At 43.9% G+C, this 24,240-nt stretch overlaps 1 protein-coding gene across 1 annotated transcript in view; it reads right to left on the reverse strand.

Annotated features, from left to right (window-relative positions):
• Window positions 1-1,584: 1,584 nt before the first annotated feature.
• KATNAL2 (katanin catalytic subunit A1 like 2) overlaps window positions 1,585-24,240 on the reverse strand; it is a 35,024-nt gene continuing 12,368 nt past the window's right edge. Inside the window, exons 4-16 of the mRNA XM_066602597.1 lie at window positions 21,920-21,965; window positions 20,674-20,797; window positions 18,856-18,951; window positions 17,633-17,731; window positions 16,984-17,061; window positions 15,691-15,789; window positions 15,537-15,600; window positions 13,580-13,698; window positions 13,171-13,262; window positions 11,212-11,322; window positions 8,245-8,407; window positions 5,270-5,372; window positions 1,585-2,035 (exon numbers count right to left, since the gene is read on the reverse strand). Of these exons, the coding sequence (XP_066458694.1) occupies window positions 1,896-2,035; window positions 5,270-5,372; window positions 8,245-8,407; window positions 11,212-11,322; window positions 13,171-13,262; window positions 13,580-13,698; window positions 15,537-15,600; window positions 15,691-15,789; window positions 16,984-17,061; window positions 17,633-17,731; window positions 18,856-18,951; window positions 20,674-20,797; window positions 21,920-21,965 (1,334 nt within the window). The 3' untranslated portion in view covers window positions 1,585-1,895. The remainder of the gene's footprint in view (window positions 2,036-5,269; window positions 5,373-8,244; window positions 8,408-11,211; window positions 11,323-13,170; window positions 13,263-13,579; window positions 13,699-15,536; window positions 15,601-15,690; window positions 15,790-16,983; window positions 17,062-17,632; window positions 17,732-18,855; window positions 18,952-20,673; window positions 20,798-21,919; window positions 21,966-24,240) is intronic.

Genomic DNA, 24,240 nt, shown 5'->3' on the forward strand with positions numbered 1-24,240 from the left:
GACACCTTAGAATTGTCACATTTTTCAGCTCAGTGGACTGATTAAGTATTTCTCTTTGCTCAGTTTGTCTGGTGTTATTCTAAGTCTCAAATTTGTGTGCGTAAACAGTTATTTAGATCAATAGCGGTGCCCCCCCCCCCCCCCACTCTGTATTTGTATGCTATATTTATGTCCCATCCAAACCTGTCTCATAGCCTAATGAAGGGTAGATGAGAAGAATCCGAAAGCTTGCTATAACCTCATGTATTTTTGTTAGCCAATAAAAGGTATCATATCTACAAGATTACCTGTTTTCTCTTGCTGGAAACAATTACTTTCCTTTACTTTCTAACACGGCACCAACACTTTTTTTTCATATAGTCAAAAGTTTGGACACACCTTTTCAGTTTGTGCTATTTTTTTTTTTATATATATTGTAGATTCATATTAAAAACTCTGAAGGAACACGTGGAATTAAATAGGAAACAAAATGTTAAAGTAGGATATGTTTTATATTTTAGATTCTTCAAAGTAGTCGCCTTTTGCTTTGATGACAGCTTTGCACACTCCTGGCATTTTCTCAATCGGCTACATGAGGTAGTCAGCTGAAATGCTTTTCCAACAGTCCTGAATGAGCTGCCAGAGGTGTTGTGCACTTGTTGGCCGCTTTTCCTTCACTCTGTGGTCCAATTCATGCCAAATACTCTCAACTGGACTCAAGTCTGGTGGTTTTAATCCTTTCCAATCCAATTTGTAACCTGGTTTTCCTAGGGAGCCTACTCTTTTTCTGCCGTTATATAACGGCGCTATCTGCTGGCTAAAGCCAGTACTGCATGAGGTGACACGTTGGATAGGCTCCAACAGCAGATAGGCTGGCAATATACAGGAAGAGAACCCCGACGGACGTCTTCCAACATCGGAGCTGTACAGCCTTAAATCATAAAGTCTTCAGATGTCAGACATCCCTCGCTCGGCATAAATCCTCGGAATGACTTCAAATGTTTAAATAGAGGCACCTGCAATCTTTGCCCTGCATTGGACGCTGCTAAACTGCTTCCCCTTCCCTATTTTTTCAGCTCCCATAGGCGTCTATAAGATCTGCCAGCGTATATCAGTCGAAAAACAGATCCAGACCTACCTTTTCCAGGAGCGTATAATTTCTATCACCGATTTCGGTCACGTATGTGCTATTTTTTTTTCTGTCGCAACGTTTTTACGCTGCAAAATCGCCCATGTGAACGAATGCATTGGAAGCCAATGCCTTAGATGGTCGCGATTTTCAGCTGGCGTGAAAACACGGTTAAATAGCTGCGTAAAAACATTCTTGTGAATAAAGCATTGCAGGTTGTGACCCTTAAATGGGCACTTAAAGGGGGTCATGTAGTGGGCACAACCTTCATTTCAAATTTCTACATGAATCATTTAACCCTTTCCAATCCACTGTCTGACGTCTTAAGACATTATGATTTAAGCCTGTACAGCACCAATGTTGGAAGACTTCCGTCAGGGTTCTCTTACTGTATATTGACAGCCACTTTGCTGTCGGAGCCTACCCAACGTGTCACCTCCTACAGTACTGGCTTTAGCCAGCAGATAGCGCTGTTGTATAACGGCAGAAAAAGAGTAAGCCCCCTAGGAAAACGAGGATACAAATTGAATTGGAAAGGGTTAACATGCATGTGTGCAGCCACATTTTATACCTCTGCCATGAAATCTTGTGGCAGTCTGGGACCAAATCCAGCTGCAACTCATTTCCAGCTGGCATACCAACTCTGATTTATCAGGAAAATGTTTTATTTTTTTTTATTAAATAGTTCATTTAGTGCAAAATTCCCCGTTGGGCTCCAGCTCTGAGGGCAGTTTGTTCTCTGCGAGGTGCAGCAGTAGTGGTTTCCGTTGGCGTCTCCGTCGTTCTCTCACACAGACTCAAACTCTTTCTGCCAGGCGCTATATTTTTCGGCCAGACTTTTTGCTGATGGCTTTGTGTGTGCTAAAACATCCAGAAAATCGAATGTGGTCACTGTGTCCAATCGAATGATGGGCAAGTCCCGTGTCCCTGGAAGAAGTGACAGACCTACTGAGCAAATCTGTAGCTGTGTGGTGTTCATTTTCTCTGCAGCATGTAGATGAGTTTTTTTGAAGTCTTAATGGGACCACCGCAGATAGCAAGGCGCTGGAACATCTCCCACAGTCCCATAGAAATAAATGGAACGGTGGTGCATGTGTGCAACTATCATTCCATTCATTTTGGGATGCTCTGGACCCCCGTTCTACCAATTGGCGGTGGCCCTTGCAGTTTGATTAGCTTAGTTATCACCTATCCTGTGGGCAGGGTATACTTAGTCTTGTAGGACAACCCCTTTAAGGGGTTTTAGAAATTTTTCCCTGGCCTTAGGTTTTTCTCTACATATGGTCACAGTAGCCAGGATTTGAGATAACTAGAGATGAGAGAGTATACTCGCTAAGGGCTCGTTCAGACGAGCGTGTTTTGGTGCGTACTTAGGTGCGTACATACGTCCGCACTTAGGTACGAGCAAAAGCACGCGTGAACACAGCTGCGTGCTTGTTGTCAATGGAGCCGCGGCTGCCGGCGGCTCCATTGAAAACAATGCTCTGCCGGTCCTCTGCATTCTTTTCCAGGGAAGGGCTTTACATATAAGCCCTTCCCTGAAAAAAAACATTTTAGTGCAAAACAAAAAAAGAATTAAAAAAAAACTTACCTGTCCGCCGCTGCTGTGACCCCCGTGGGCATGAAGAACACATCTGCCGCATGCGGCAGATGTATCCTTCACCCCCGCTAGTTAAAAGAATTCCCTGCTGCTACATCTGCCACATCTGTGGCAGATGCAGCAAAAGGAATTCTTCAATTCTTAACCGCAGCTGTCACACATGACAGCTGTGGTAGAGAATCCTGCTGCCAGCATCCTGTCAATGGCTTTTCAGGGAAGGGCTTCATAAGCCCTTCCCTGAAAAGCCATTTAAAATAGTGCAAAATATAAAAAAAAAAAAAAAAACAATTCTCACCTCCCTTCGGCTGCCGGGGCTCAGCCGCGACTTCTAGCGCTGTCCCAGGCTCTGTAGTTCTGAGCTATCAGCAGCCGGGGATTTAAAATCCCCGCCTGCTGGTAGCTCTGGTTGTGGTTGGCTGAATTGCCTCAGCCAATCACAATCAGAGCTACCAGCAGGAGGGGATTTTAAATCCCCAGCTGCTGATAGCTCAGCAGCGCTACAGAGGCGGGGACAGCGGCAGAAGCCCCCGCTGAGCCCCGGCAGCTGTTAGTGGCTTTGCAGGGAAGGGCTTCATAAGCCCTTCCCTGAAAAGCCTTTTAAAATAGTAAAAAAAAGAAAAAAAAATAGGTACTCACCTCCCTTCAGCTGCCGCGGCACAGCCGCGTCTTCTCCTGCTGTCCCCTGCACTGCGTTGCTGAACAGCTGATCTATTAGCAGCCGGGGATTTAAAATCCCCGCCTGCTGAAAGAGCTGAATGTAATTGGCTGAGGTGCTCAGCCAATCACAGGCAGCTCTCACCTGTCATTCATTCGGGGAGAGCTGCCTGTGATTGGCTAACCTCAGCCAATCACATTCAGCTCTTTCAGCAGCCCGGGATTTTAAATCCCCTGCTGCTGATAGATGAGCAGTTCAGCACCACAGTGCAGGGGACAGCAGGAGAAGATGCCGCTGTGCCCCTGCAGCTGATTTCCAGAGAAGGGCTTATATGTAAAGCCCTTCCCTGAAAAACAATTCAGGTGTGCCACAGACCATTGTCTTCAATGGAGCCGCCGCCAGCAGCAGCGGCTCCATTGAAGTGAATGGCTGCATTTTTTTATTTTTTTTTTTCACCAAAATTTTTCCTTTTCAGTTAAGAGCCTATATGTTAAGCTCTTCCCTGAAAAAAAATTTGGTGGTGCCAGCAGACCGTTGTCTTCAATGGAGCCGCCGGCAGCAGAAGCGGCTGCATTGAAGAGAATGGCTGCATTTTTAATTTTTTTTTACACTAAAATCTTTCTTTTTCAGGGAAGGTCTTATATGTAAAGTCCTTCCCTGAAAAGGAATGAAAGGAGCCAGCACGTCATTGTTTTCAATGGAGCCGCCGGCAGCAGCCGCGGCTCCATTGAAAACAATGCGTGCATTCCCTATGGTGCACGCATGTCCTATCTTTGCAGGCACGCACACGCAAAGTACGGACATGTGCACACACCACAGGGAATGCAGTGTTGTAAATACAAGCGTGTTTTTTTGCGTGTGTATGCACGCACCAAAACACACTCGTCTGAACGAGCCCTAAGGCACATTACTCGAGCGAGTAGTGCCTTAGCCGAGTATCTCCCGACTCGTCTCTAAAGATTCGGGGGGCGGGGAGCGGCGGGGAGAAACGGAGAGGAGATCTCTCTCTCCCCCCCCGCTCCCCGTCGCAACTCACCTGTCACCGGCGCCGGCCCCCGAGTCTTTAGAGACGAGCGGGGAGATACTTGGCTAAGGCACTACTCGCTCAAGTAATGTGCCTTACAGAGTATACTCGCTCATCTCTAGAGATAACGCCAATCGTGGTTGTTAACTATTGAAATGTCTCTGACAGCGGTATTTAAATATCTAGACAAGCATTTAAATTGTCCCAAATGCCCTCCCCACTCTTCCCTTTGGGGTGCTGTTCAAACGCTGTCAGAAAAAAATGTTTACAACTTCAGAATTGCGTTTTTTGGTAACCTTGTCCCAAATTTTTTTTTAGAAAAAGCAAAACAAAAAGTCACATGTACCACAAAATGGTAATAATAGAAACCATAGGTCGTCTCCCGAACAAGCCTTCACACAACTGCATCGACAGAAAAGGTTAGTCAGCGTCGTAATCATGCTGACCCACAGAATAAAGTGGTTATTTTTGCCGCAGTGTGTACGCTGTAAAAACAAGACCACCCAAAAATGGTCCCAAGTGTTTTTACATTTAACTCCACTTAAAAATTCTATGGCATATAAATGGTACCATTGAAAAATACAACTCGCCCCGCAAAGAAAAGCCCTCAGACAGCGACGTCGAAACATAAAAAAGTTGTTTGAAAGAGGGAAAAGAAAAATTAAAAAGCAAAAATGTTGTCAATGATTCCCCTCAGCGGTGTAAGTATATGGGGTGCGGAGGGTGCGGTCGCACTGCGGCCCAGGAACTCTAAGGGGCTCAAAGTCTCTCTTTCCCATATTGCAAACCAATACTATCAATGAAGCTTTATAGTTGGGGGCCCAGTTCTAGATTCTGCACTGGGGCCCAGCAGCTTAAAGTTATGCCTCTGATTCCTCTTACCTTGTTGGTGATTTTCTAGTGCGTGGAACACTTTCCTCACCGGCCTCATGGCGGCTTCTTTACACACCAGCTTAATATCTGATCCTGAGTAACCTTCAGTCTCCTACACAAAGGCGGAAGAGTAAGTAATAATTGTCCTGCACTATATTGTACATATTACTGCACCAATGACTGGTAGAAACCGTGCCGTATGGCATAACAGGTCTTCACACAGATGTTTTATTTTGCCGTGATAAACGCTGGGTGAAAATCGCGACCATCTGAATCATTGGATTTCAAATGCATTCGTTCAGATGGACGATGCTTAACCGCATAAAATCGTCAGACCAGAAAAGATAGCACAAACGCTGCAGAATCCGGTGGCTGATTTTGCAAGTAACCAGAAAAGATAGGTCTTACCCTATCTATAGGCCGCGATCAGCCTGAAGCTCCCATAGAAGCCTATGGGAGCTGCCGGCAAAGGGTTTGGAGAGTTTAGCAAATTTCTCCCCGGCCAACAGAATTCTGGGCTGCAGCATCTATACGCTGCACCTGGCCGTGTGAATGGGCGAGTAAACGCGAGACTTAGCCGCGACTTTCTCCCAATCATGCGTTTTTTCACCTGCGATGCGGTTGGCCGAAAAGCGCATCACTTGTGTGAATGAGGCCTTAATCGCAGTAGCCACAATGTTAGAGGGGCTTTCCGGCACTGCACTATTGATGACCTATCATCAGTATACCTTTTCATTAGTTGATTGCCAGGGTCCCCCTTTCGGGATCCTAATCAAGCAGCTGACTGATTCTCATACCTGTGACATTGTCACTTACATCGGTCACATGGGCTCAGAGTGGCTTAGTTTCATTCAAGTGAATGGGATCCAATACCGGGCACTACCAGTATACAATGTACAGTGCTGTGCTTGGTATAGACTGGAATTACAGCAGCACTTAGAGCTGGGGATCCCAAATGGTGGACCTTGGTCCATCAGCTATGGATTACCTATCCTTAGGGTAGGTCATCGATAATGCAGTGCTGGAAAACCTTAAAGAGGATTTTGCAACTTTCTGCTGTACTTTGTATCTCCATTTCTCACTATTTTAAGGTTTCTTGCCTGCTGTCCATGAATGATCCTGACCAGTTAACTACTTAAATGCCATGGTGAGTAACAAAGTGATTTACAGAGGGTTCCCTCTTTATCCCAAACAGCCCTCGCGATGAGCTGCCGTGACAATCAGAGGTGTAACAAAGGCCACTGCACTACGTAAGAAGAACGAAACATCACATTTTATGTCCCCTTATGAGACTAATAAGTGTAAAAGAAGACACTTTTTTTCCTTATGAAATGCGTTTGTTATGGAGGAAATAAAAGATAATTGTTATCTCCGTGTTCGTAATAACCCAAGCTATGCAATGATTCTTATTTATCCTGCATGCTGATTGCTGAAAAAAATAAAGTTAAAGGGGTATTCCCAAAAATTTCACCTAGGATAGCTAATAACTTTGATTGGTGGGTGTGTCACTGATTAGATCCCCACCAATCTGAAAGGGAAAGTGGGAAGGGGGGAACACGTGCCCCCCTCACTTAGAGCTGAATGCACCCCCAGCAGTGAAAAGAGTGAATGCAGCATCAGTCAAGCATGGACAGTGCCGCTCAATTCATCTTCAATGCTACTGTTGGAGATAGGAGTGTACCAGCGCTCTCCTATTTCCGTCAGCTCCACTGAAATTAATGGAGTAGCATCGCAAATGTGCAATCGCTGTGCCATTCACTCTCCATGTGGTTGCAGTCAGGCGAGAAGGTGAACAAGGAACCCCCTTATTGGGATTGGTGGGGATCTCACGGCTGAGACCCCAACCAATCAGATATTTATAACGTATCCTATGGATATATGATAAAAGTCAATTTTGGGAATACCCCTTTAAAGGCTAAAAGGTTTTTTTTTTTTGCTTATCTGCCTTACAAAGAAAATAAAGGTGATCGAAAAGTCAGATGTACCCCAAAATAGTGATAGTAAAAACTACAACTCTTACCACAAAAAAATAAGCCCTTTTTACAGTTCAGTCAATGGAAAGATATAAATGTGTCTTTGAATGCGACCGTGCAAATACAATTTTTTTTTTAATGCTTTTATTGTTGAATAGTAGTAAAATATAATGGAAACTATTTAAAAGGGGTGTTCCAGGCATTCACTATTGATGACCTAGCCTTGGTGGATAGGTCCTCAACAGATGATGCGCTGGGGTCTGCCACAGCGGGCTGGAAGTCCGCATCCGTGGTCAGGGTTGGAAGTGAAATCGACAGCTTCACTCCTACTACAATCAATGGGAGCGATGCCTTCTATTACACTTCCTCCACTGATCACAGTGAGGATCTGACGTGTAATAGAAGCTATCCCCTTCCATTGATTTCGATGGGAGTTAAACTGTGTATTACACTTCTGCCCCTGACCACCGATGTGGACGTCTGGCCCCGCTGCACTGACAGCAGGGATCCAGAACGATGGAACCCCATCAGTCAACTATTGGTGACCTATCCTGAAGAGACCTAACCCCCTGGAGTTTAGGACTAGCTCTGTTCATTCTGAAAGAAAAGGATATTACAGTTTTGAATGAACAGAGTTCGTTCTATTTAAACAGCTGTAGCTCCAGTTCTATCAGGGCTACTGACACAGTGTCATTTTAAAGCTAAGAGTCCTGGTTTTAAAATGACACCAGAAGCATATCCATAGCCCCTACAGAACCGGAGTTACAGCCATTTGAAGTTTAGCCGGGAATACTAAATCTACAGCGGTCGTTTTCAGTAAGTGTGTACAGCGGAGGGGGGGCAGAGGGGGGGGGGGGAGGCAGAAGCAGAGAACATCTGTAATTCTCCTGTAAATCTCCCTGTCCCAGGAGAGGGATGACATGAATTTGTGCTTTTTGGGGGTGAAGTTCTCCTTTGTGACTACAGTCCCTCTGGTTCGGACTACAGGAGTTGTAGATATTATGTATTTACCTCTCCCAACACGCTGTATTCCAGCTCAGTTCTCAGTTCCACTCCTCCAGTATTGCTCACTGGTGGCAGCCAGTGCTGGATCATGGACTCTCGTGCTTCTTTACTGGGTAAATCCACCAAAATCCTCTTCTCCAGCCGCCTTAACATGGCATAATCCAGCTCCCTAACATAAGACATGGAGGGAATTTATTATGTAGGTTTTTTTAAATCAGATTTTCGGGAGGCCGCGTTGCCATTGTTTGCAACGATACAATAAATTTGTTGCGTCTTTAAAGGGATATTCTGATTCCGCAAAGTTGCTGTGAAATGAACGCCAATCAAAGGTTATTAAAGTTTATAATGTGCTTCTGCTTTGGATTTTGTGTCTGTAGCTCTATAAACCATCACCTTCTCCCGACACATGGGAAGTGTTTATTCCCAAGTTGCCATGGATACGTCCTGTAGGCAGTCCAGCACTACGGGTCGGGCTCACTTAGTAGGAACAACAAAGGACGGCTTTTTCCCCCCTATTAAGCTCTCAGGATTGGATTGCTGACCAATAGTAGGGCAGCGCTTAGCGGGATCACACACAGGAAGGACGCACAGAGTGGTGAATTGTGTGAAATATAGTTTCAAGCTGCAGTCATCTTGGAAAATAGTGATGCAGGTAAACATCAGAAATGGAGAGCAGAATAAGAAGGTAATGGCTGCTCAATTTATACCCATAACCAGCTGTGCGCAAACACCTTTCATATCTGGAATTTTTGAAAATTCACTTTACAACTGGTATACCCCTTTAAATATGTCTAGAGTGACACTGTAAGAAATTTGGCAATTTTGAAAAGTCGCAATTCTTAAATCTGCCTAAAAACATTACTCAAGTAAAACCCCGCCCCCTCTCGCCACTAGAAAATTGGAATGAGAAACATAAAACGGCAAAAAGTTTAACATCTTTGATTAAAACCCCATTTGTGCAAAAATTTGGAAATTCTTGATGACTGAAAAGTCCTGCACAGCAGATAATAAATTTCACCCTTTGTTTTTACTGGCAGGCTTGTGACAAAGTAACAATCACAAGCAGTCCAGTCAATTCCATGTAGAATGCAGAGCGCTCAGTTACAAGTAGTGTCCCCAACCACAGACAGAAGTCACAGCCGCAGTCCTCCGTCCCTTGCTCTCTGCTGATCAATATACTGTATTAATATTATCTGTGCTATATATGTAGTATTAGGATCTATTCACACAAGCAAATTCGACCTCTTAGTGCAGGATTGTATGGAGCCGGATTTGAAGTAGAGCCTACTCCATATACAGAAGGTGTAACACGAGGTGCAACCAGGGGCTTTCTACCTATTAAAACGAGCCTATGGCCTGTCCTAATAGAATGCTGGCAGAAATAATAGATGCTGCAATACCGTAGTATTGCAGTATATGCTATAAATGATCACAAGTTCAAGTCTACTATGGGGACTTAAAAGGAAAGTTTTATTTTTGTAAAAATCAAGGATATTAAAATTTTAACTCCTCCCTTTTCTTGTATTTATAATGTAATTTAAAAAAACCCATTTAGTATCACCGCATCCGTAAAAGTCCAATCTATTAAAGTAACTTTTATTTATCAGCACAGTGAATATAGTCAGAAAAAGAAAAATAAAACAATGCCAGAATTGCACTTTTCTTGGTCACCCAAGCTACATGAAAAAAATGTTATCAAAAAGTCACACGCACTTCAATATGGTACAAAAAAAAACAAAAACAAAAAAACACATAAGCCCACACAGCTATATCAACAATAACAAAAAAATATAGAAAAAAGTTACAGAGGTTGGAAGATAGTGGCAGAAATTTTTTCTTTTCAAAGATTTTTTAAGAGTATTACAGCAAAAAAGAAAAAAACCCTAAAATCTGGTAACATCATAATAGTTCTGACCCACAGAATTAAGTTATGTCATTTTTTCCGTAGTGTGTACACCATAAAAACAGCATCTTCCCCACAAGATCACCTTCACTCCTCTCTTAGAAATTTTTTTAAAGTTTTCCATTGTGTTATATGGTATATTGAATAGTATTATTGAAAAAGTGGGGCCGCATTTCCACATCACTGGTCAGTCGGAAGTGTAATAGATGTTCACTCCCACTGAAATCAGGGTTGCCTCCTATTACACTTCTGACTCCTCAGTGCGGTCAGAAGCGGAAGTGTATTCGGTCATCAATAATACGTGCCCGAAATACCCCTTTAAGGGGTTAGAAAACACTGCTCTGGACTAAGGGGCAACAGCTCTTAGCGATGACCTTGCACTATTATATCCATGAAGTCAGAATTGCGCTATTCCGTTTTTTGTACATGTATAGAACCGTGGCCAGCAGAATAGTCAAAAGTCTGGATGTATCAATAAAAAATGGTTTTAATTTTTAAACAGAGCAGGGGGCAGAAAAATGTTAGAAATGCTGATGCTCAAAATCTTTCGTAACGGTTCTCAGAGTGAATTTCTGTAAAGTTGTTAGCAGAAGATCAAGTCTGTATTTAGAAATGGCATCCTCCCGGAGCTTATAGGAGGCATATCTGTCACATAAGATTACAGCGAGATGATGAGGGTTGTGGGGCGGCTGAGCCCCCGTCCCCTGCTGGCAGGAGAAGATCAGATCTCACATATGTACATGCTATAAATCAGATTACATCGCCCGCCGCCCCCGGCTACATTTAGCTCGGACTTCTGCAGCTTTAAGTACTTTACACTTGGAAGTTAAAACCCTTCTCAGCTAAACCGTAGTAAATAACTTGGCTGTAAAGTTGGAGGAGGCTCGGTAAATACTGGCATATGGCCGCCGCGAGGTTATTAAAGATTATATTTTACTCCCAGGAATAAACATTACGGGGAAGAGCTCACAATTAATCTTTAAATGTTTTAAGCAAAACTAAGGCCCTTTCTGCTGATCTGAGAGGCTGCAGATCTGCGGTCACACGGCCGCGCCGTCCTGATCTCTTACCAAGGGAGATTGGAAGCGGCGAGAACAAATACAAGGTCATCCGATCGGGACAAGCCGTCCATCTGAACCAGCAGTTCTGTCTTCATCCTGCGGCTTCCCTCGTGCTCGCCTCTGCCAGCAGAAAATGGGAGATGGAAAAGGTTTTGTGAGTGTGCGACACAAACAGTTCAGATAAATAGATGGTTGCAATGAAAATTATTCAATCCCACCAAATTTCAGGGAATTTAAAAAACAAAAACAAAACAGCAAATGAGGACTATTTATATGGCTCAACACAACTAATATAGCAAGTAGTTTTTCCAAACTTGTCACAAAATGCCACTTTTAATAACCACCGCAGTCCCAGAATTATTCAGTCCTTTCATGACAGGCGTCTTTAGTACTTCGTAGATGCTCCTTTGGCTCTTATGACCTGCTAGGAAAAGGACCGGAGAGAACAGTAGATGCGAGGAGCTATAGGGGGCACTGCGGGCTCACTAGGCTTGGCTTAGGGTACAAGTAGCGTTAGGCATGGTGTCAGCTGGAATAGCAAGGTGAGGGGAAACATGAGGGACACTTCGACTAAGCAGGGAAGATGGCTCACACATCAGTGGGGGTAGAATTTACAACCCTTTGTTTTGAGCCAAGAGGGCGATTCAAGGGGCCAGCAGAGAGAAGGGAGCAGGGCCCTAGGCGACAAAAGTAGGTATGAGCCTTCAGGCAAGATAAAAGCAGTGCCTGGAGAAGGGAAATGGTGTCTGCTTGGCTTTGATTGTTACTATCAAGTATGAGGCAAATTTGAGTCATCATGCAGCCATAGCAGCCCTGTCTGAGTGATGTTGCTATTGACTGTGAGGGAGGGGGCATGTTGGAGCGTGGGTGGGCCCTTCCTCGAACTGACATTGGTCAGGCAATGGGCCGATGTTAAGCTAGCGAACATGCTTCCTCCTTCAGACATACTACTGATCCGTAAACCCCAAAAGTTCCCCGTTTGTTTCATCGCTTTACAGAACAGAATCCCAAAACATCTGTGGCTTATTTATATGGTTTTCAGCATACTGGAACTCTTCTTATGCTTTTGGGTCAGTAGAGATGTACATATTGAAGTTCAAGGTGATTGTTCTCAGTAAGAGAAACCAAGTAATCTTGTAGATGTGATACCTTTTAATGGCTAATAAAAATACATGATGTAATAGCGAGCTTTCGGATCTACTCAGGGTTCTTCCTCAGGCTTAATGAAATAGTTCCAAAGAAGCATACATTTATATACACACACATACATATGACAAGGCACAGACATGGATGTGATTAATTTACACTTACATTTTTTTTTACCAGGAGGAGTAAAGAAATAAATACTTAAATAGTTCACTGATAAAGATGTGAAAGTTTTATGGTCTCTGAATTAGTGTTAGGGCAGATTGGGGGTCACCAGGCCAGAGTGTTATCTGTGCTATAAATTTCTCATACTTCCCAGTCACGCATGAAACCTCTTGAAAAATTTAGGCCTCTGTTGAAAACCTTTCTGATGAAAAGCTTCAGTGTTTTGTATGCGCCTTGTGGCTCTTTCACGCGTCCGTAAAAATGTGTGAACAGGCGCACAAATCTAACGTTTATGCACCCGTTCAAACAGCATGGTCCTGGAGCATACACCTCGAGCCCGCAATGGTGTTAGGCCTCCCCTCCCGGCTCAGCTTCTCTCTCCTCCTGTCCGACTGTGTGTAATGGGAGGGGGCGGAGCGGGGATGGAGCTAAGCTCCCGCCCCCTCCCCACAGTCAGCAATGGAAGGGACGGAGTTTAGCTCCACCCCCTTCTATTGCAAACAGATGGAGAGAAGAGGGGGGGTTTTCAGGAAAGGATAAGTCATCAATAATAAAAGCCTGGAAAATCCCTTTAAATCTTGTCCACATAGCTTGCACTGCAGATTCCGCTGCAGACAGCATTTACGGCCTGTGTGTAGGCACCCTAGGACTCCTTACCCTGGTCCTGCTCCTCTCTGACTCATCACAGATTCAAGTTCATCAAGGAAAATGGTGGACGGAGCGTGGTATCGGGCAAGTTCAAATAACACCTAAACAAAAAAAATCTCCAGATACTTTAGTAAATCAGAGGCAAGTTAATGCAGTTTTGTATCGTAAATGTGTTGTGTTTTATGGTCTAGTGAGTTCCTGCCACACCGCGAAGCATACAAATAGGTTAACTCTTCCTAGTGTGTATAAGCTACAGAACACGGGGTCAGACAAAATACAGGGTTAGATTGCTAGGTCCTGGTGCAGGGACTTATAACTATATGTACAGCACTGTGAATATACTGTTACAACAGCATATATTTCTGTATTGCCAAATATGAAGAAGAGCAGCACGATTTATGGAGGGCTCCATTCCTACCCGGACGAGTTTCTCAGAATCCCCTCTCCACTTGCTAACAATTGTAGAGGCAGAAATGTTGAAAAACGTGGTGTTACATTCTGTGGCCACGGCTTTAGCCAGCAAGGTCTTTCCGGTGCCTAAAACACAACACACAAAATATACCTATAAAATGAAATTACAAATATTAGGCTCCCAGATTTAAAGGAGATGTATGACCTAGATTTTTTTTTTTTTACTAATAAAACATTTTCCATATCAGTCTTGTTTTCTGATTGTATATTTATCCTATTTATACTATTGTCTGTACAGGACTATGGCAGCGCCCATCTTGTCTGAGGTGCAGTCAGAGAGATGCTTTACAATTTTCACATAGGTCATAGATACAATAGACATAAGCCGACCCCATTAACTTCTATGGGAGAGTGCTGTGGGCTTGTCTTCTGCATACAGCTGTTCCCCCGCTCCAGCGCCCGGCTGTTATACAACCGAGCGCTGGGAGCGGAGGATGCAGAAGACAAGCGGGATGTCCCTGCTTGTCTTCTGCACGGAGAGCCCAGCTGTTATACAGCCGAGCGCTCCGTGTGGGGTATGGAGCACAGAGCTAGACCGCTCTGTTCTTCATACCCAGCCTGTCATCAGGGAGCGGGATACCGCTGAAACAATAGTATCAGCTGTATCCCGCTATGAATCCCTGATAGGGCTCATCGACGTCTTTCAGCACGCTAAAAAGACAACGATGAGCGACGGCTTAATGAAATCTGCACGATGGGCGCAGGATTACAATGAGAGGTGACACTTTTATATATAGCTAAAGGCCCATTTACACGCAACGATTATCGCTCAAAAGACTGCTTTTGAGCGAATTTTGAGTGATAATCGTTGTGTTTAAATGGGCCTTTAGCCTTTAGCTATATATAAAAGTGTCACCTCTCATTGTAATCCTGCCTGGGATGATAAAGAGATAACGGCTGAGAGGTTTTCTCCACAGAACAGGAAGTGTCAGACTGTTATGAGGTTCAGAGGTCAGTGTGAGAACTTCAAGATTTCAGGATTTTTTGTAAATTATAGATCATCGACATGGAAAACTGAAAGAACATCCAATTCTTTAAAAAATGTAAACGTGATTTAAACATTATAGGACACATTCCCTTTAAGAATTACATACCTAATTTAAGCAGTGTTGACATTATCATCATCACATCAGCTGCTGTGCTATTCCATCTGTGAAAATGTTGGATAGATGGACAGAAACCAAATGGACTCCATTATAGTCAATAGAGTCCATTTGGCGCCATTCGGTTCTGTCATAAGATGGATCTGTTCAGCTGGGGAATCAGTTTTTCTGCTTCCATAAAGGTGCATGAATATGGAATCCATAGCATTAGTGTGAATGAACCCTTAATAACTTTCTGTTATACAAGCAATCCCTTTGTCACGTTAGTGTTTTAGGGCATGCTATACAATGAAGGCATAGGGTTTAAGGGGGTTTAGGCTTGTGATTCTTCCTAAAAGGCCCAGTATTTATCAACAATTGTCACATTCAGAAACAGCAAACCATGTGCAGATGCAGCGAGTCATTGTGGGACAAGCAGACAATCTACTGTTTATGACATTCCATAAACCTTACATTGGTCAGATCCCATTAACCGTTTCCAATCCACTGTCTGACGTCTGAAGACATTCTGATTGAAGCCTGTGCAGCTCTGATGTCGGAAGACGTCCGGCAAGGTATTCTTACTGTATACTGCCGGACGCTCTGTTGTCGGGGGCCTCTCCAGCATGTCCCATACCACAGTACTGGCTCAAGCCAGAAGATGGTGCCATTGTATAATGGCAGAAAGAGCAAGCCCCCTAGGAAACCCTAAATCCAAAATTGGATTGCAAAGGATTAAAGTTGGCTAGATCTGCATTTTTTCCTGTGGGGGTGCTGCAAGGTGTTCAATCATTATATGCCAATGAACAACTTATACTTTACCCGGCGGCCCATAGAGCAAGAGTCCCTTCCAAGGAGACAGAATTCCAGTAAAAAGCTGCGGATACTATGGACAAGATCATAAACAAAGGGCATCTTAAGTTAATGATATTATAATTGCTTGCCATTAGTAAAACTAGATTGTGTCTTGTCTCACCCTAATAGGATACACCACTGCCTCCTTCACTAATCGCTTAGCTGCATCGAGTCCGATGATGTCGTCCCACCTTACATTAGGGTTTTGAAGATAAATGTCCTGAAAATTAAAAAAAAAAAAAAAAATGATTTAATACTTTCGACTACACAATCATCCTAGTACTGCGGAGGTTGTCTGCAAAGGCTGCACAAAGAGATATGAAAGTAGTAGTCACACCATGGCCATTCATAAATGTCTGATAGATGCAGGTTTGACATCTGCGTTAGAGGAGGCTCCTGCAATTATCAGACATTTATAGTACATCCTGTCTAAAGTGGAAATACTCACTTACTTCTTACAGGGAAACTTCAGGCAAAATGACTACATTGCATTATACCTAGCGCAGAGCGTAAGGAAGGGGAAGGCATGACGTCTGTCTTTGGTGCTCTTTGAATCCATATGTCATGTTCCACCCCCCAGACCCTGCATTAGGCAAAGCAGAGTATATAACGGATGAGCTATAACAGCAGACAACCAGTTCCAGTGCCATCGTGCCTAACAGAAAGGCAAGGCTTCAGGGGGCTAAAGAGCACAAAAACGGTATCATTGAGCAGTGGAAAAACATTACTTGGTCTGACAAAACCAGATTACTGTTGCACCGGGCTGAGATATATATTTATTTTATATAATGTGTGTAATATATATCAGATATGTTATATATTTATTATACATGCACACACAAATAGAATAGCCACTTTTTTTAGAGTCTGAACTGTTGACAGCTGACAGGAAGGGGTCACTGATTCATGCTGCTTGTGCCAAATTCTGACCTTCCATCAGCATGGTGCAATCTGGATTCATTAGACCGGGTTATAGCCCATCCGTGCTAAGGGACAAGGAGTTGTGCATTTGGGCATGTTATTTGAAGCTCCAGCATTGTAGTTGGCTGCAATTTGCTTCAGTGTACCAAACAGCTGTTCATCAGAATTAATCCTGATACACTCGAAGGACCCCTTTCGTGGATGAAGTGTTTCACTGGATGCTTTTCCTCAAGCACACCATTCTCGGTATACTCACCACTCCGCTGCACGAGAAAACCCCACGTGGTTAGCAGTGGATTTTCCCATCTGATGTGGATTGACATTGAAACCGATCAACTCGTCGCGTGATTTTATGCTGCACTTCGGGGTTAGAGGGATCATTTCCATACAGGGAAGCTCCAATTGTAAAAGGGTCGGGAGCTCCAATAAAGTGGGGGTTCAGTTAACACACACATACACACACACACTAAATAGAGAATAAGAAGAATCTCACCCGACTTATCACCGCAGCCAGTTCTCTCATTTCATTATTGGCACCAAGAAAAGCGCTGACCGGCTTGAGTAATCTTTCCTGAGAAATAAAAAGTCCTGAACTATGAAGAACAAATAAAGTCATATTCTGGCTTCAACAAATAAAATTTTTTCAGTTTTGCTAAAAATACTTATGTAACATTTCCTTACTATTTTCAAAATCTCTGCTTGCATTCATTGAATAGAAATGCTCATAGGTTGGTTCTTTTATTTAAAAGTCTGACCTGGTCATGTGACAGGCACACAAACCGACCAGGGAAATACTGTCTGTTCTCGTGTTAGTTGGGTTTTCTGCAGTTGTTTTATTTACCCAAACACTCAAAAAACATCATTTATTATGAAACTGGGAAATCAGTCTGAGTCTCGTGTTCAAGAGGTGATGAAGCTTTGTAGGGAGCAGATGACACACATGTAGTGGGCATCAAGGGGCCTTTAGTGATAGTGGGTCTAAAACCATATGTTACTTTCCAACCATAAAATAAGACATTGCAGAGGACAAGTCCTATTAATTGGCCAGAATAATCTATAATTTGATGTTATAAGAGTTTTTACCACATCCGCCTCGAATATGTACTATACCACCCTGCCTAAATTTTGCTTATTCAACTTACTGAAGGGTCGGGATTGTAGTTCAGAGTATTCATAGTGATTTCATTAGATGCGCCCTTTATGGCGTCTTGGATCATTCCACGAAAGTCAATTATTTGGCCCTGTGCAAATTAAACAAAACATAAAAACAGTAAAAAAATGCCCTCTCTCCGTTTACATATTTTCCACAGAATAGGCAATCAATAGTAGATCAGCGAGGGTCTAACGCGCATAATGCCTATCAATCAACTGTTTTCTAGACCGCTGTGCTTGTGCGCCAAGTTGATTTATGCAGGAAGAAGACTGCTCCTTTGCCTGCAATACCAACCTTGGCCACTGCAGTGGGAATGGAGCTGTCTGCTTCCTGCAGACAGCTCAGTGTATGAGCACTGAAGCTTTGTGAACAGCTAATGATCAGGGGTCCTGGAGCCCCAGCAATGAGGGCCTGTGGCCTATCAATAGTCTGCAAATGGACAAGCTCTATAAATGTGTATTCTGGCCTTTTTTTTTTTTTTTTCAACCGTTGACCTATTGACTGCAAAGGGCATCAGTGATTGATGACAAGTCCTCAGCTCGAGATCCCCATTTATCAGCTGATATTCAGCCTGCTGTAAGTGCAGCAGGCCAGATGTTGTCATCAGCAGACAGGAGCAGGAAGTGGGAGCGCCAGCTTCACTCCTACTGAAATCAACGGTAGTGCCGCGCTTCTATTGCACTTTCCACTCCTGTAACAATCAGGACCGGAAGTAAGTAACAAGGAGCAAAAACTGAAATAGAAGCGCAGAACTCTCGTTGATTTTAATGGGAGTGAAGCCGACGTTCCAACTTCCTTCACTGTCCGCTCAGGAGGACATCCTGTAGTGACAGAAGGCCGGACGATCAGCCGATGGACGGGGATCCTGAACGGTGGACCCCCATCCATCAACCACTGGTGATCTATTCAAACGGTAGGTCATTAGTTAGAAAAAGGCCACAATACCCCTTTTTAAGGGCTCAGATGAGGATCGTCCTTTAGGTTACCTCATAATATCAGACTATTGACTAGAACAGGCTGCCATATCACTCTGTTCTAGAGTCCAGCCTGGGACACGGCAGTTAGACCGCCACCACTCGAATACTGGTGACGTGTCCAGCATTAGAACTGAGAATATAAATCAGATCATTTCTTTTTTAGATTATGGGGTTTATGGTCTTCCTGTGTTTGTTGGTTTAGCAGACTGGTTTGTTTCTGGGAATTTGTACTGACCCTTTTTTGTGGAACACCTTCTCCCCCATTTTTATTTAGAGCAGAAACATTCAATCCAAATTCTGGGACCTCCGGAGGACTGTGATTACCATTCTCCTGCAAAACAGGACAGAACTAGCTTAACAACCAGAAAATGTACGATAATAAAAAAAAATATTCAGAAAGGTCTATGCTTAACTTCTAGACTATGATCTAGCATGTTTGTTGTTAGGATTAGTTTGTCCCCCTTTGTACACCATATTACATCTATATGATACTGTTCACACATATAACCCACAGGAAGAGTTGAAGCACTTCTTCCCTCACTGTCTCCCTGCCACATACAGGACCTCTGGCACATCCAAAAACCTTTTGAATTGTGTCACCCCAAGGCATCCTGTCGTGTTTAATCCAGCTGAACTGACGAAGGGGCTCGTCCCCGAAACGCGTTTTCACTTGCTGGTTTTTTATGTTGTTAAATAATAATAAAGAAGTGCTGTCGCTATCGCATATTGGACCTTAATCTTCTACTAGCTTAGAGTGTTGCGCCTTCACACCACGAGTTCCTACACTCTCTTTTTGTAACTCAGTATCAGTACAGGATAAGTAATGGATTTACAAACTGACTTTAAAAAATTCAAGGGCTTACCCATTTAATTTTTATTTTGGTCAGAGCCCTTTTGTAATATACCGTATATACTGGCGTATAAGACGACTTTTGAACCCCGAAAAATCTGCTCTGAAGTCGGGGGTCGTCTTATACGCCGGTAATACAAAAAAAAGAAAGTGTCAAAAAAAAAAATCATTACTGACCTCCCCCGGCGTTCTGCGGCGCTGCTGCAGGCTGTCGCTCCCTCCTGGTCCCCGGCAGAGCATTGCTTTCTGGACGCAGGGCTTGAAATCCCCGCCTCCAGAAAGCTAATACTGTGATTAGCTAACACACGCCGTCAGCCAATCACAGCCATTCAATGACATCATTGAATGGCTGTGATTGGCTGAAGGCACGTGTGTTTTCTGGAGGCGGGGATTTCAAGCCCTGCGTCCAGAAAGCAATGCTTCGCCGGGGACCAGGAGGGAGTGACATCCTGCAGCAGCGCCGCAGAACGCCGGGGGAGGTGAGTAATGATTTTTTTTTTTGCTCCACTGTATTCCCGGCGTATAAGGTGAAAGTTGGGGGGTCGTCTTATACGCCCCGTCGCCTTATACGCCGGTATATACGGTACTTATCTGTCTGGCAATGGCATAGTTGTCGTTGTGGCAGTGAGTCATATGACCAGTGATGAAACCGCTGGCTCCCGGCCTAGTGACATCCCGTATATAAGCCTATGACCAAACCTATAGATATGCTCACAGGATGTCACTGATGGTACCCCATACAGGGAGGCGGTTGGCTGCAGTGGGGGCGCACACACACACACACACACACACACACACACACACACACACACACACACACACACACACACACACACACACACACACACCACTGCAGCACTTAAATGTATACAAAGACCGGCAGCGAGGACAGAGCTGCAGCGTGTGCTTAGGAGGGGTTTTTAAAAATCTTTTTTGATGCCACTTCTCTCCCACTGCCACGAATGTGTATGGCTGTTCAGAAAACCCCTTTAATTACATGGAAGCTGCAGATTGATTGTAAAAATTCCTTAAAAAATCCAATCTGAATTGTTTGCTTTCTCCTAGTAGTTCTTTGCGCTTCAGAGACGGCACCAACAATAAAGACGGAGTGAAATGTCAGCCCTAATAAAGGCACAGAGTGATGAACACACCTTAGAGGGACAGATCTACAGAGCGCCCCCTTGTGATTTTACATGCCCGCACCTGTCTGCAGTTATCTCTGTTTGATGCCCTCTCCGCCGTCCTTGGGTATGTTCTGGACACGGGGCGTTGGACGATATTATGGTTGTTGATTCTTGGAAGTCCCTGGGAAGAGTTACTGGCTGTTCTGCGGAAAGAACGGAGAAATGTTTATATCCAATTTACTATAGCACTGTAAAGTCTGAGAGGAGGTTTGTATTATTACTGTGAGGTTGGGGATTACTCCTCTCCTGAAATACCCTGTGCTGTTTGGAGGACCCTACTCCTTACTATTAGCACATGAGTGGAAAGGCCAAGTTCCCATCTAGATATCAGGCAGCACAGGACATCTAGATATCAGGCAGCACAGAGTATTCTGCCTTTGATGGGATATATACAGGGAAGTGGACAAAAATATGAAGACACCGTACAAAATGCATGCCTTAAAATCGGTCTTTACGTGTTGTATTGAAATATGATTTATAATCCCATGTAATTTAAGTGGAGGTAATATAACACAGATTCTTCTGGGCTGAAGTGAACATCTGCCCGAGCAACAAGGCTCCATTGGTCAGGGATTGGAGCCAATTAGCTGCTGTTACCAGCTGGCTCCCAAAACCACCCAGAGCAGGGCCAGATGTGAAGTAAACACAAATTCGGGTTGAAAGCTCTCAGCCAAGCAGGGGTCAAAGGGGCAGCTCAGTGCAAATGGTTAAATCCCATGCATTTTGTATGGTGTTTCTATGTTTTCATCCATCCCCTGTGTATGTTTTATTGGCGGCTCAGCCAATTCATAAATTCCGCCTCCTTGAAATGATGGCTGTGATTGGTTCTTCAAGCATGCTCAGCGAATCAGTGCAGCACTCAAATAACAAATCACAGCTACTACTTCGTGGAGGTGAGATTTATGAATCCCGTAACCAGGAAGTGATCTTGTGTGGCCGGCTGAGGACTGCGGGAACCACGTTGGAACTCTGGAGAGCAGCGGGAAGGACCTGAACCGTGCCTGCTAGGTAATGTATTTCTTTTTTTTTAATGTAATTTAGCTAGGGCTTATTTTCAAGGAAGGGCTTATATTTCAAGCCTCCCTGAAAATCCTCAAAAAAATAGGCTAAGGCTTATTCTTAGGGTAGGCCTAATTTTAGGGGGGGAAACACGGTACATACACATTCACTATATATCTGTGGTCAAGGTAGCTTTATAATACAAATACAGGGTGAGAAGATATAGCTCTTTCTGTCATACAGGACTGATTGACAAGCAGATTTACCTTCTCAGTTTTCCAGCACTTCGAGGCTTCGGGTACAGCTTTCCATCTACAAGATAAAAATAATTATGAGATTGATGTATAAATATATACACTTCACTAGACGGCAGCATATTCTATATCATCTGATCAAATCGGTAGGGTACACTTCTTCCACATTTGTATACTCCTGATAACAGTAGAGGAGCTGAAGAGTTACTATTGTTATCGGGACATTACTACGTTATGGGGTTCAAAGGGAACAGGGAGCCCAGAGAGTTGTTTGTTTTTTTTTTATACTCACTGGGTCCCTTATTCCATGTGTTCCCGAGAAATCATGACGGGCACACAGCGCGAGTCTTTTAAGAAGGCTATGTGCATGCAGCTCTATCATTGATCTCTACCGGAGTGTGTACATAACTTTCTGAAAAGAGTCACTATGTGTGCGTGTGCTAATTTTTCGAGGGTACAGCACTGGAACGGAGGATCCAGCGAGTATAATAAAACAGCTTCCCTGACTCACAGTCCCTCCACCTTTTGAACCCCATAATGTAGGTTATGGGGCTGAAAAGTGCTGACAGGTTCCCTTTAACCCCTTGAGTGGCACGCCCGGAAATCTTCCAGGACGAGCTCCACTGCCCATAGTGATAAAGCCCGGAAGATTTCCGGGCTATGTTTCACTATGGGAGCTGCAGAACACAATGCCACAAGCTGTGGCAGTGTGCTCTGCCTGCACAGACCCACACAGAACAGTGCAGGACTTTGAAAAACAGAAGCAGGAAGATATTGCCGATCTGCCAGCAATCTCCCGCTTCTAAATTCAAAGTCCTGCACTGCTTTGTTTACAGGTTGCCATAGAGACCATTGGCTTGTCAGAAGCAAGCCGATGGTCTCTGTGGCAGGGAGAGCTGGTGCTTGGCTGTCAGAGGACAGCCAGGCACCAGCTCTTACAGCAGAGATCAGAGAAAACCTCCCATCTCTGCTGTGTTAACCCTTTAAATGCTGCAGTCTATGCGACTGCAGCATGTAAAGTGCTGTCACCATCGGACCCCCGGAATGTGATCAGGGGGTCCTGATGGGTCTCCGTGGAAGTCCCCTAAAGGGACAAAAATAAAAAAAAGTTTAAAAATTATTAAATAAATAAAACCACTTGTCTTCCTTTACTTTGTAAAAAATTAAAAATAAAATTATACATGTGGTATCCCTGCGTTGTAATGACCCAGAGAAGGAAGTTAGTACATTATTTAACCCCTTAACCCCTTGAGTGGCGGGTTTCCTACCACCCTGTCGTGCCCACCAGGGCAGGTTTTTTAAAATGGTCTAATCATTGCATTTCAACTAATTTTGCAGTTGCGTCTCAAGAGCCATAACTTTTTCATTTTTCCATTGAGATGGCCATATAAGGGCTTGTTTTTTGCGGGACAACTTGTGATTTTTTAAACAGGGGGGAGGAAAAAAAGAAATGGGGAAAAAAGAAATAAAGGGGCCATGTCATTAAGGGGTTAAATAATGTATTAACTTCCTTCTCTGGGTCATTACGACGCATGGATACCACATGTGTGATTGTATTTTTGATTTTTTACAAAGTAAAGGGAGACAAGTGTTTTTATAAATTTTTTTATAATTTTTAACTTTTTTTTTTATTTTAATTTTTTTTTTTTTTTGTCCCTTTAGGGGACTTCCACAGGGACCCATCAGGACCCCCTGATCACATTCCGGGGGTCCGATGGTGACAGCCCTTTACATGCTGCAGTGACAGCCCTTTACATGCTGCAGTCACATAGACTGCAGCATGTAAAGGGTTAACACAGCAGAGATCGGAGGTTTTCTCTGATCTCTGCTGTAAGAGCTGGTACCTAGCTGTCCTCTGACAGCCAAGCACCAGCTCTCCCTGCCACAGAGACCATCGGCTTGCTTCTGACAAGCCGATGGTCTCTATGGCAACCTGTAAACAAAGCAGGGAGATTGCCAGCAGATCGGCAATATCTTCTGCTGGTTTTTCAAAGCCCTTGCTTTGTTCTCTGTGGGTCTGTGCAGGCAGAGCACACTGTCACAGCTTGTGGCATTGTGCGCTGCAGCTCCCATAGTGATACATAGCCCGGAAATCTTCCGGGCTTTATCGCTATGGGCAGTGGAGCTCGTCCCGGAAAATTTCCGGGCGTGCCACTCAAGGGGTTAAGGACACGACCCCTTTTTTTCTTTTTTCCCCCCATTTCTTTTTTTCCTCCCCCCGTTTAAAAAATCATAACTCCTTTATTTATCCATCAACGTCGCTGTATGAAGTCATTTTTTGCGGGACAAGTTGTATTTTTCAATGGTGCGATTTAAAGTACCATATAATGTAG

Source organism: Eleutherodactylus coqui, chromosome 5 (genome assembly GCF_035609145.1).
Source record: "Eleutherodactylus coqui strain aEleCoq1 chromosome 5, aEleCoq1.hap1, whole genome shotgun sequence".
In the NCBI taxonomy this organism is placed as follows: Eukaryota; Metazoa; Chordata; class Amphibia; order Anura; family Eleutherodactylidae; genus Eleutherodactylus; species Eleutherodactylus coqui.